The following is a 13866-nucleotide window of genomic DNA, read 5'->3' as shown; positions in this document are numbered from 1 at the left end:
AAAGGTAAGTTCTTTTTTTTTTTAACAATTTTTATTGGATGGGTTGACATACAATTCATTCATATCTTACAAATACATTTCCCCCTTTGTCCCTAAATGCATCCCAACCCCTCCCCCTCCCCCCTTTTCTGTGCAGACTCCCGACAGCACTACGGTCCCGTATTTTCTTATCATTTGTTCTATATTACTTTTCCTTTATCCCTACTAACTAGAGGTAAAATCCTAACTTACCATTACTTAATACAATTCTGTAACTATTAATAAGCTATTAAAAAGCCATCAGAACATATTTCTTTTGCTCGTATACATTTCTTCAAACCATTCATTTATAATTCCCATTTTTTAAAATCTAAATACATTTAGCTTAATATTTTCCCAAATAACACTATAGATTAAAATTAACAATTTAACCTTTCTCTTGGTTCCTTCTACAGTTATATGTAAATTTGCTTAGTATCAATTTGCATAGTTAACTTTCCATTACATTTCCCAATTTTTCCATTTGTCTTAATTTGCTAATTTCTTAATTTAGCTCACGACATTTCATTTGCATCATACATCCCAATTCTACAAATAGACAAACAAACAATAAAAAAACCTATTAACAATTTTACCTTCCTCTTAATTCCTTCTACCGTTTTATATATAAATTTATTTAGTATCAGTTACCTAGTTAACTATACATTACATTTCCCTTATTCACTTTATCCTAATTTACTAATTCTTCAATTGACTTTTAACCTTAAAAACCCCATACATCCCACTTCTAAGAAATGAAAAATAAACTCTTCAGACTTTAAACAGTGGCCTTAGTCTTTTAAGTAACTCCCACTTGTAACTTGATTCTTGTATTCGTATTGCTTTTCTCGGCTTTCCTCTTCACTTGAATTCTTCTATCACTTGGTAGCTTCTTCCACTTGAAGTAACTGGGGATGGCTCTCTCTTTCATGCTTGTTGTTAATCCTTGCACTTGAATCTTTAAGAATCCTGATAAATCTTCATTCAGTTCTTCTTGCAAGTACTGCTCCGTTTCTCCTCGCCCCTCGCATTTTTGTTGTTTACATCCTGCTGTTTTGTAATCAATTTCTGCCGCCTGCTCGTCTCCTTGAGTTGTCTGCCTAGTTGCTTGCTCTTCATCTTTCAATTCCACAACTATTTTAAATATATCCTTAATGCTTTTAATTAAACTTTCGTTCGTTTCCCGAATAAGTTGTATCAACGCTTCATGTCCCTCTGCAACTTTTTCTCCCAACGATTTTATAGCTGATCGCATAGCAGCCTGCCGTTTCTTCTCCGCTCTCTTCAAATTTACACTAGATTTCCCCCCCCCCCGACATCTGCTCGTCCTTCTTCGAGAGTACCTCAAAGCGATGTGGGAGATCCATCGTCCTGGACCCTCCCCCCCGCTGAGATCTCACTCTCTCTGGAACTTGTAGCGTTCTGGCTCCTCTCCTACCTGGAGAGGAGTGGCAGCCGGTGATCTGAGCACCTGGCCTGCCCAAAACAGTCACTCTTGACGGTCCAGCTCCCTGGACCGCTTCAGCCCGCCATTAGCCAAACCGGAAGTCAAAAGGTAAGTTCTTATGATCTATTGACTGTCTTTCTTCTCTTTATTATAGGAACCAAACCTGGACTTCATTGGTGACCCAGGAGTCCCAGAGGGTCAACCCCAAGAATGCCTCCTGAAGCCGCTTGCCAAGTCTGCAACTGTGTGCCTCAGTCCAAAATCCGCTCAACAGGCTGCTAGCTATGGTCCTGTGTCAAGAAGATCTTTTTCAAGAATGTGATAAGGCAGCCACAAATTTCAATTCATCAGTCATTTATTAGTATGGGAGAAGCACCTAGGAAGACACTATACTATGCTTTGCATCTCTCTACTGCCGCTCATGCAGCAACTCAGCTGCCCAGGCGAGTCTGGGGCGGGGCCAGCAGCCATTGAAAACCACGCTGCTGGACCTGAGAGGAAGCTGCACCTCACAGGTCCAGCACCCTGCCCCGCCCCTCAGCCAGCCTGCCCAGTCAGCCCCAATTGGTCTGCGGGATAGCTTGAGTTTCCTGGAAGCAGAACTCCGGCAGAGGCCATCGAGAAAGCATGGCAACCGCCATGCCTTGCGCCCCTCCGCTGCCATGCACGCCGCAGCTTGGCTGCTCAGGTGAGTTTGGGGGCGGTCATAGCTCAGCAAATTTAATGAGCATCCCCCCTATTAAGAGAATTCCTTATATTAATTGAAACATCTAAGAAAAAAATCTTGATTAAAAGCCTGGACAAAAAAATTGCCCAGATAAAATTCTTTTGACCAAGCGCCTAAAGGGCACAGGAAAAAATCCAGGTGGAAGTCATGCCAGAGACAGGGAGGCACCACTGACAAAGACCTGTCTCTAGATGCCACCCATCTCCCACCCCCGGGCCCTTGAGTGCCTGGGGTTGAGTTCCCAGCACGGAAACTGCAATCCACATTGGATTGTGCAGACTCAGGAATGGTCCAGGGAAAACATAATGTGTACTAAGTCCTCAGTCATGGACACGGAGGGTGGTACTAAACATTACAAGAAACAAAGGGCTACTCTTGAAAACAGCAGCCCTATGGTCAGGTTCTGCTCTCCCACTCCACATCAGTGGCTACCGCTGGTTCGGGCAGGAAACATAGAACTGGAAGGGATCCCAAGGGTCATCTAGTTCAACCCACCCCCAGCTGGTGTTTCCTGCCACCCCTCCAAAGAGCAGTGGGGAAGAAATAAAATCAAAAAATGCCCATCAGCTAACATCACTTACAGCATGACATCACTAACAGAAAAAAATAGGAAGTGGTATTATGTCTCCCTAGGAATTGGTCATAACTCCAGCAATTCCTAGAGACGACTGTCATTACTTCTGGGTTTTCCCCAGAAGTAACATCAGTCCCCTCTAGGAATTGCCAAAAAACTCTTATCATTTTACTAGAGAGTTTCAGCCAATTCTTAGAGAGGCCCAATGTCACTTCCCAGTTTTCCCGGAAGTGATATTTCACTGTTAGCTGAAGGCCACTGCCATGTCCCACACCCCTGATCTTCCACGGGTTGCCAGGGGATCTAGAAAAAATAAAGGATACTAGATTCACCCCTAAGCACTGTATAATCTTGTACGTGATTACAAAATTTGATGGCTTTTTTTCATATTTCACGCAAGGAAAGCTTTCACTCTTTTGGGTTTTACTTGATGGCCTCTATGGTTCTGCATGGTCACTACAAGGGACGACTCTATATTTGTTCCATGAAGGACCTCCCTCTTCATAAGAAACTGAGGCCTAAACTACACATTGCATGTGCTATGTACTCACCATGGGATTTTGCAGCAGGACTGCAGCTGTGAGTTCCTATGGGAGCTTAACTCTTCAGTGCCACAGGACCTGATTCAGATTGGGACCATGGTGTGTCGGAGGGGCTTCCCTGAGCTATTTTTCTGACTTTGAACAGCCCTAGCATTATTTACCCATCAGGGAGCTCCATGTGCACTAAATGCTTGCACATGCAGTCCCCTCAGGGGGCAAATGCTGCCTCCCCCAGGCCATTTCAGATCAGACAAAGAACATGTGGGGAGACATAAAACCCCTGTTCCCCCAAACCAGCCTCCCCTCCCTCCCATCACTTCATAACTGAGTTCCTATGGGGAACTCACAATGGCTATCCTGCTGCAAATCCCCATCGGGGATCACACATTACATGCAACATGTAGTTTGGCCCTGAGATGTAGATACTTAGACCACCTGCTTTACGAGAAGGACTCATCTTACCAACAGGGCAATGGAACGTCTTTTCTCGGTCACATTTTTATGCCACCCTTCTTCCAAGGTCCCAGGGCACTGTACATGGCTCTCCTTTAATGTCCCTCTGGAAACGTTCCACTGGGTTCCCGCCTATGTCTTATAACTTCTTGAAGGAAGGGTAAGATAAAAATATGATTGACTAGAAGCTGATTATGCTTCTAACACTGCATGTTGATGAATCGATGTCTTTGAAAAGGAACCGGAAAGGCATCTCCGACTACTACAAAATCCCCCTTATCGTACTCCAGCAAACATCAGCCGAAGCAGAGTTTGTCCACATAAGGCATCAACAAGGTTAATATTACAGGATAATTCTAAATTGCTGGTAAGTATTAGCAGGCACCTAGAAAGTACAGAGGGAGAAAACGGTGAACTTAACACCCAGGCTCTCGTCTATTATTTATCGTTCTTGGACAATAAATGAACATCACATAAAAATCTGACACTGAACTCAATTTCTACAGCACATTATTTTTTAAATGAGTTTCTAGTGAAGTCAACTTAAACATTGTGTCCAATTAACTGAAGAGACTGAAATTAGTCAGGCTAGCCTTGTTGTTTAGGACTTGTTTTGACATTTATTCTTTATATTTAATTTAATCTAAAAGAAACTTGAGAGAAAATTCTGCCCAAAAAGTTTATGAATTTCCCAATTACGTCTGAATACTCACTACATGTAGAAATTCATTCATTTTAATGGGATTCTGTTTTGCAGAGTTCTTCAAGGACAAAATTCTAAAGTGTTTCATTGTGTTGAATATTTTGCCTCATTACTTAATAATAAGTTAAAGATGTGCCCGCAATGGCTGTTTATCCCATAATATTGGACCAAGTCTGTACTTCATCCTTTCATACTGGCCTACCTTACAGGGCTGTTTTGGGGTCTGTTAGCACTGCAGTAATAATATAGATGTGAAACATTGGGCCAAACTACAAGTGACAAATGACACTTGAACGGCAAGTGTATTTCTCCCTGTTCACTTGCCCTCCACTTGCGCTCCACTCAATCCACTTGCCCTTCAAGTGTCATTCGTCACTTGTAGCTTGGCCGATTGTGAATAGTGAAAATGCCATTAAAATTATCAAAAGGATGGTGATGATTCATTAATATCAAAAAAGAGAATTGATTAGGGAGCCACAGTTTGTACCAGAAAAGACAGTGTCTCATTAAATCTTCCCCAGGTAACTTGCAATCTTAGGATAACCATTTCAGGAATAGATCCAGAGGAGTTAGCCGTGTTAGTCTGTAGTTGCGAAATAGTAAAGAGTCCAGTCGCACCTGTATCTGACAAAGAGAGCTGTGGTTCTCGAAAGCTTATGCTACAATAAAGTCGGTCAGTCTTAAAGGTGCTACTGGACTCTACCATTTCAGGATTTATGCCCCTTACACTTCAAAGCATTCTGATGAGTAAGCAATCTATCTTGGTGCCGGAAATGGAAAATCTGTGGGCATAATCATAAAACAAACTATCTTATAGACATAAAGGGTTGGCTCTTGTGGATCTTTTCCATTAACTGCAGCATCTTCCCTGGTGCAAGGCACCCTCCTTGATTCAACTGGCTCTTGCATCAGGGGAAGTTACTGCCATGGCCTGTCTTCAGCTAGTAGCCCTTGTTGCTTGCTGCTGCTCAGCCAAGTAGTGGGGGGCAGATGGGTAACAGGTGTTGTTCTAATGCCACAACATCAGTTCTGGTGACATTCTAGGACTCCTCTTAAACTCTATGGTTTTACCATAGAATTTGGGGGGAGTACCAAAGAGTTGTCTCAACATAATGATGCCAGTTCTGGAGTCATGCTAGAACTGACTTCCTGTCGGAACAATGCTTATTTTTTTATTTGACACTGCAATGTCAGAACAATGCTTATTTGCATGTTCCTGCACCCCTAAACCTCCCACCAATTTCCAGCACTTATTCTAAGATTTTTCTCCCATATACTTCAATTACAGAGAAATATGAACAGGCTGTGTAATTGCGTTAAAGTCCTCTTAAAGAGCCATGGCTATCTCCGCATTTCACTGCAATGCCACTCTTCTTCTGAGGAGCTCAGAGGTTTTTTTTTCCCCCCCAACTTGCATGCCACTCATCCATACAGCTTTCAGAGACAGACCTGCTTCATTTCAGCAGAAGGCCTATGCCTTCTGTACCACTAGGCTGAAGTATTAACCAGCAGTGCCCTATGGGATATGGAAGGAATAAAGAACACACAAGCAAACTATTGCAAAGTACTTCTGCCTGATGTCTACCACTGTATGTCTCCAGCAGTGAAGTATATCCATTAGAAGCCATCTTGTCCCATGCTGCAAAAGGAAAAACGGCCCTTTATTTTGTCCACCGAAAGCAAAGAACATTCCTTCAAAGAGCAACTGTGGATAAGGAATAATATGCGGTGCAGAGGGGATGCTTTGTAGATGTCACACAGGCACAGAATCATAGAGTTGGAAGGGGCCATACAGGCCATCTAGTCCAACCCCCTGCCCAGTGCAGGATCAGCCTAAAGCATCCCTGACAAGTATTCATCCAGCCTCTTCTTGAAAACTGCCAGTGAGGGGAAGCTCACCACCTCCCTAGGCAGCTGATTCCACTTTTGAACTACTCTGACCGTGAACAAGTTCTTCCTAATATCCAGCCGGTACCTTTGTGCATGTAATTTAAGCCCGTTGCTTTGGGTCCTATCCTCTGCTGCCAACTGGAACAGCTCCCTGCCCTCCTCCAAATGACAGCCTTTCAAATACTTAAAGAGAGCAATCATGTCCCCCCTCAATCTCCTCTTCTCCAAACTAAACATTCCCAAGGCCCTCAGCCTTTCCTCGTAGGGCTCAGTCTCCAGATCATCCCCGTCGCTCTCCTCTGCACCCTCTCGATTTTGTCCACATCCAGGCATCTGGAGGTTCACCGGATCAGCCTTGGACACTGGAGGGTTTATTGACCCGTCTTCCTTTCTTTCTTATTTTGAGCTGATGATTTAGATGAGTCTGAAGGAGTTTCTTGTATTTAATTCCCCTAGAGTTTTACCATAGCAACTAACTTCATGTCTAACTTCAAGGCATCGTGAAAATCTCAGCTACTATAACTCAAGTTTTCTCCCTGTTTCTCACCTCCGCTTGGCATTGCTTAATACTTTGATTAATGCTTCCAAACACCAGACTAGCAAAAAGACATTACCATTTTCCTAAACACCAGACAGTTGGAACCAGCTGAAATAAAATATTTCTGAATCTCTACAATTTCAATGGAAAAGTTAAACACGTGTTTAAATCTCTCTCAACAAAATTAGTAGAAGTGCCTAATAACTCTTGGATCTTATCCAGAATTTTAAAAGGTAATGAGCAACTAACAGCCCAGTCACATGCATGTTTACTCAGAAGTAAATCCTACAGCGGGGATTATTCTCAAGTAAGTCCATAGAATTGCAGCTTTTATGTACTACAGATTAAGTCTCTGTAACAAGTAATGACAAATATCCGCTAGATATTTCACAAATATTTAAAAAGTAAAATTAAAAACATATTTTACTTACCTTGTTTGTAAAATATCAGACTTCTCAGAATTATCTATAGACATGACAAAAAGGTTGATAAACCACGTGAGGGAATACTGGTACATTGGCTCAATATTGGCCAGATCAGCAATGGAAAAAAACAGAATTGATGAATGAACTGCTATGGGACGGTAGCCCAGTCTGGTGGCATCGATCTTCTTTTCCGTTTCTTCTGCTACAGCTTGCTTCTCTGAAATCTCATTAGCCAAAGCCTTGGAAGAAGACAGAATCTTGATAGCAGTTTCATCCTCTAAAATATTTCCTTCAGAAGCTGAAAGAACTTCTAAAATTTTGTCCTCTATTTCTTTTAGCTGCCTGTAATAAAATAATAAAATGTGATGATGTTTGGAAAACTGCAAACGACTTCATAGACAGCGTGGACAGTGATATGCCTATGAGAGAAAGAGGATTTAAGGGTCTCAAGAGAGCAGGGAATATTACTTCTATACACACAAAGTGGGATAATTTTATAAAATATATCATAAGGTTATCTGATTATTAATCTCAGTCTTCAATAATTGCTTAAAAAGTTCCCTACAGACTGAAAAAATTACCTAAAGAACTTACAAGGGGTTTAATTGCATAGAAGCAAACATTGTGAATGTATCATCTGTCTGGGCAATGAACCACACACAGAAATAAAAGCTTCACATGGAGCCCTGGCCTACTCCCACAGCTGGGCTACCTGCACATAACCCAGAAACTCCTTTGATTTGTTTGGGAGGTGAGAGCATAGGGCTACACTCATACAGCCCAACCAGCTGCGTAGGCCTCTAACTGGCAATGGGGAAAAAAAAGAATTAATTTTGAATTCGACAAAAAACTTATGTGAATCATCCACACAAAGCACTCTTTCAAGAGGCCCTATTCCTCACGGCAACTGCTGTTATCCAATGTACTCCACAACTGGATAACTCTAGATCCAGCTCTTCTCCCTGAAAAAAGGAACTCCTGCAACAATTACTGCCCTCTATGCCCAGTAAGACGTTGGCTTTTCCTAGCTAATAACATTTTAAAACCTTTTATTCTCGGCTCCTTGCAAGATCAGGGCTTGCTTTTCTTCTTCAAGATCTGGTCTCTCTCTTGCGACAACAATCCCAAGAAGCTGATCTTGCATTCCTTCTGGTGTTATCATGAAGTTCAATAACGTTACCTGGAAATTTAAAAAGAACAGTTCCAAAACAGAGTTATTGGATAAGGACTTAGTTCTCTATTCTGGGAGAATGTATACATTATTTATGTTGTAGGTTGTGGAACATATACGTTATTTAGTTTGTATGTTGTGGAGGTGTGATAGATTTTACGATTCTTGTTGATATGTGTCTTTTTGGTGAAAAATAAAACGAAAAATTAAAACAAAAACAAAACAGTTATGACTAGACGAACCATAAACCCATGCTAAACTCAAATCTCTGAAATTGCAAATTGAGGACAGCATTTCAACACTTGAGACACTGTTGCCGCAAGTGAAACAAAATCTACCTTCTATGTAAATTTCAGCCCATCTTCAACATAAGACGTTCACTATCTAATGGCCCATAAAGTACTGTAAACCCTTTATTTGAAAGAAATTCATAAACTCAGTCCAGACATTATGCAGAACATTGGTTTATTTTAACTATGATTAACTTGTGAAATCAAGAAATGGCTCGCAGATGTTCATTCAAAGTCCTGGTTTGTTTTGACAAATAACGGCTTCACTCCTTCACCTAACTCCCCAGATGGTGGTATCACAACCTGGCAAAGACAGTGCCGGGAACATGCCACGATGTCAGTATTCATAAATCGTAAAAACCACATATAATGGCTTCAGATCTTGAGTTGATGCACCCAAGCTACAGCCAGTGGAGCAGTTCGCATTTGAACCATCATTCTAACCATAGTTAGTTTAACCATCTCCATTGTTTCCCATCACGTCTGTACCGAGCAAGTGTGTTTGATAATGTTTTGGATAATTTTGTCCGGTTAGTTTATAAGTGAGATGTTCCAAACTGCGAGCATAACTGAAGGCAACAAGAGTAGAGTTTAGTAGGGCATTGCCTTGGCTTCATGAAAGCTGTCCTTTCACCAAGTCTTCATTATTCCAATTGGAGGAGATGGGGAATCATAGAAGAGTTTCTAGCAGTGTTGTTGGAAATTAGGCATAATCCATAATTAAAAGAAATAAGTAAAAGGAGCTGCCCACAGTAGCACATGCAAACGCAAGGAAGAGCAATGGTACCACATCATTAAACGAAAACAACATGACGTTCTTATATAAAATGCTCACTTTTACGGATGTTTCTGGGAGGTAGTGGGGGTTCCTCAGCTTGGTCGTAATATAAAAGCGAAAGTCGGGAGCATATTCAATGGTGGAATCCCCCAGGCGGATGCAGATGCTGCCAGCCTGCTTGAACGTCTGTTTCAGCAGAAGCGGCTCAAGAATAGGATCCAGTTCTTCGCCCACATTCTCCAACAGCACTTCGGTACAATAAAGAACAGAGTTTTTAAAGCCATAAAGCTTGAACTTATGATTTGCAAGGAAGAGGAACAAAATATAGAGCAAAACCAATCTTCTAGAAATACCACCAGATGGGCAATAATTTTAAAACAAAATGGAAAACAGTCTCGGGCAATCAGTTGGCTGAAGATCAGAAGAAATATTTTTCAACAGCGCCAGCTGCACCTCTGTGTATAAATTTTAAAGAAAACCACAATAAAATCTTATAACAGTGATATTTAACACTCGAGAGAATATGAAAGACCTTTAAGACAAAAAAACAAAATGTTGGGGATATGGAGATGGTGATTTATACATATTGGATGGGTTGCCCAAAGATCACAGATACAATTAAAGAAAGCTATAATTAAACAATTCAAATGCATAAAAGCGTGTGTGACCCTTTTAACACCGGAAGCAATATTACTTGGAGATATTAAAGATCAAGTCCAGAAATTGAATCAGCTTTTAGTGGAGAATATGTTTGAATAGAAAGATTCCAGATGCCACTGAATGAAAATCAAGAGAAGATTACATACGTTTCAAGATGGGTCAAATAAAACTATAGCATATTATTAACAGTGGATATATGAAGTCCATAAAAAGAATAAAATTTATTTTAAAAATTGGGGTCTGTTCATAATTTTGGATTGGAATGGAAAACATAATTTGACTAACCAGGACCTTTGACTAACACATAATTTGACTAACCAGGACCTTTGACTAACACATAATTTGACTAACCAGGACCTTTTCGGTCCTGGCTCCCACCTGGTGGAACGCTCTGTCTGCTGAAATCAGGGCCCGGCAGGACCTACCATCCTTTCGCCGGGCCTGCAAGACAGAGTTGTTTCACCAGCCATATGGCTGAGGCTGGGCCCCCGCCAGCCTGAAAAAAGGGGTGTATAAAATCTTAACCCTCCCTGTGAAGGCTGTCCACCATCCTGTTTTAAATGTGTATCAATACACTGTTGTTTTAATGTAGATGAATTTTTAATTGTATTTTAATATGTTATCCGCCCTGAGCCCGCTCGCGGGGAGGGTGGAATAGAAATTTGAAATAAATAAACAAACAAACGAATGAATGAATAAATAAATAAATATTGACATTTAACCATTGTACAATAATTACAATGTGGTGTGCAGCAAGGTTTGTCTAGGAGCCCATTTATACTGTTTATCCTTTTATACTGTTTATCCTTTTTATCCTTGAGTGTGAATTTTGCAAGAAGTTGTTGGGGCATTATTATAAAGAACATTTTTTAAAATGAAAATTAATCTCAATAAATTACAAATTAAAAACTGGGGACAAAAGGTGGTGAATGGATCCCTCAACTTGACCTGGGCCATTTCCAGATGGCTTACCTGCCTCCGGAACGTTGCGCCATCTTGCGGGGAAAACGTGAAATATTGCGTTTTCTCACGCGAGTTTTGCACAACATTGCGCAAAACTCGCGCGAGAAAACGCGATATTTCACGTTTTCCCGCAAGATAGCGCAACGTTCCAGAGGCAGGTAAGCCATCGGGAAACGGCCCTGAGCTGGTTTGTTTTAAGAATGTTAAATACCCCCATGTTTTCTACAGCAAACAATTTAAAGGAATAATGAGCAACTAAAGACAGACAGAGACAAGAAAAGCTCACAGCTTTGTTGTGATTTTGCATCTAGTGGGTCCAAACCAGGGAATTTTAACAGTCTACATTACCATTATTAACATGCAAATGCGACTTGGAGTTAGGGGGGTTAGACAAACTCATGGAGGATGGGTTCATCAATGGGTCTTTGAATATCAGTTCCCAGAGATAGGTTTCCCAACACCCAGGTGGGGCCTGGAGTTCTCCCAGAATTATAAATCATCTCCAGGCTACGGAGACCAGTTTTTCTGAAGAAAACGGCATCTTTGAAGGGTAGAATGTATGGCATCGTTTCCCTGCCGAGATCCCTTCCCTTCTCAAACTCTGCTCTTCCTTGGCACCGCCCCCAAATCTCCAGGAATTTCCCAGGGCAGAGGTGGCAGCCAGAGGCTACACAGATGCAGAGTTGTAGCTACTGCTGCTGTTTTACCATCAATTCAGAGCTGTCATTATGGACTCTTTGCCTATAGTGAGTGAGTCACTTTATCTTTTAAGTCCTTTGTCTATATTGCACATGAGTTTTCCACCATAAACTCAGATTGTGGTAGCAATTCCATTGTTCGAGACCCTCCCCCGGTCTCCTTAAAAGTTTGCAATGATATTCCAAGCCATAAATGAATTCCATATTATAAGCCCCAACCAACCATTATATTGGCTAAGATTCAAGCAAAGTGTAATGGAAAACTGAGTGCCTCATCCATGTGGAATCTCTTCAGAGATCCCAAGATCTCAAGAAAGTTCCTAGCTCTTGTAAAGAAAAGGCAAGTACGGGGAATTTGTGGGTAGGCCTGCAAGTGACATTTGACATGGGACTGCTGCCCAGACAGCACCTGCTGCATCTTGAGTCCTCCCACATTTATAAGATCATTCAGAACCTGATATACATCCCTCCCCACCACCATTAGTGTGTACACACACACACACTGTATAATATATACTATATAGCATATAATATATACTATAGAAAATACTGTATACTAGTCTATGCTATGCTAATATAGCATTAGTATATAATATATATACCTCCCACCACAATTAGTATATAATAATGCATAATATGGCTGGGTCAGGACATGAGATAAGTGATCCTACATATTGCAAGGCTTCTGGTACCTATATACCAATGCCCAAAGCGTGGGCAATAAGAAGGAGGAACTTGATCTGCCAATGCAGACAGAAAGATAGGACACAGTAGGCATTACAGAGACTTGGTGGGCTAATTCCCACAACCGAAATACAGTAGTGGATGGGGATGAGTTATTAAAAACAACAAGAAGTGCTGTAGAGGAGGTGGAGTGACAATGTATGTGAGAAAAGGGCTTGGTTGTCAGGAGGAGAGTGACAACCCAGTGGAAGTGTCTGGGTGAAGATAAGGGAGGGAAGGACGAGCAGTATTGTGGTTGGGGTCTGATACAGACCATCTTACCCAAGTACATGACAGGGATTCTGCCCTCCGTGAGCAGCTTAATAGGGTATCAAAAAACACAACCTAGTACTTATGGGATGCTTTAACTTCCCTGATACGTGCTGGGAGGCCAACTCTGCTACAGGTCCAGGGTCACACAATTTCCTGACCTGCCTGGCCAACAATTTCCTTTCTCAAATTGAGGCGAAAGCGACGAGAGGCTCGGTCATACTGGATTTGATATTAATCAATAAGAAAGAGCTGATTGATGAGCTAACAGTGGTGGGAACCTTAGGGAGAACTGATCGCATCCTCCTAGAATTCCTTTTGCGGTGGAGTACCAAGGGAGTATTCAGCTAAACGCACAGGTTAAATTTTAGTAGGGTAAACTTTAATAAACTTAGATATATGATGAAAGTTATTCCATGGACAAGAATGCTGGAAGGGAAAGGGGTGAGAGAAAGGTGGGCTTTCCTAAAAGAAAAGCTCTTGCAGTCTCAAGCTACCACCATCCCAGCAAGATGGGAATCTGGTAAAGGATCTAAGAAGCCAATGTGGATGAACAGATCTCTGTGATGAGCTAAGGAAGAAAAAGGAAATGCTCAAGAAACAGAGGGAAAGAAATGCATATAAAGAAGAGTAGGAGTAACTCGACGCTGTAGGACAGCTGTCAGAGAGGCCAAAGCTCAGAATGAATTGAGACTGGCCATGAGGGCTCACCACAACAAAAAGACATTTTTTCAGATACATGAGGAACAAACAGAAGGTGAAGGGGGCAATGCCCCTATTGCTGGGTGAAAATGGAGAAACTCTGAGAGAGGACAGAGAGAAGGCAGAAAGGCTCATTGTCTACTTCACCTCAGTTTTCTCCCTGGAGGAGAGATCAGGCCCACCTAGAGATGGTATTGGGAACGTATGGCTTTGGGGCTGCTGGTTGTCATGGGCAGAGAAGTTGTGGAGAAGTACCTTGCTGTACTGCACGTGTACAAATCCCCTGGCCAGATG

At 41.7% G+C, this 13866-nt stretch overlaps 1 protein-coding gene across 1 annotated transcript in view; it reads right to left on the bottom strand.

The window, feature by feature from the left end:
- DNAH7 (dynein axonemal heavy chain 7) overlaps nucleotides 1-13866 on the bottom strand; it is a 190041-nt gene that overhangs the window by 27146 nt on the left and 149029 nt on the right. Inside the window, exons 45-47 of the mRNA XM_054970133.1 lie at nucleotides 9614-9804; nucleotides 8364-8497; nucleotides 7324-7659 (exon numbers count right to left, since the gene is read on the bottom strand). Of these exons, the coding sequence (XP_054826108.1) occupies nucleotides 7324-7659; nucleotides 8364-8497; nucleotides 9614-9804 (661 nt within the window). The remainder of the gene's footprint in view (nucleotides 1-7323; nucleotides 7660-8363; nucleotides 8498-9613; nucleotides 9805-13866) is intronic.

This window comes from Eublepharis macularius, chromosome 2, assembly GCF_028583425.1.
Source record: "Eublepharis macularius isolate TG4126 chromosome 2, MPM_Emac_v1.0, whole genome shotgun sequence".
Taxonomy (NCBI): domain Eukaryota; kingdom Metazoa; phylum Chordata; class Lepidosauria; order Squamata; family Eublepharidae; genus Eublepharis; species Eublepharis macularius.
Note: the sequence above shows the minus strand (reverse complement) of the source record. Positions and strands in the feature narration are given on the sequence as shown.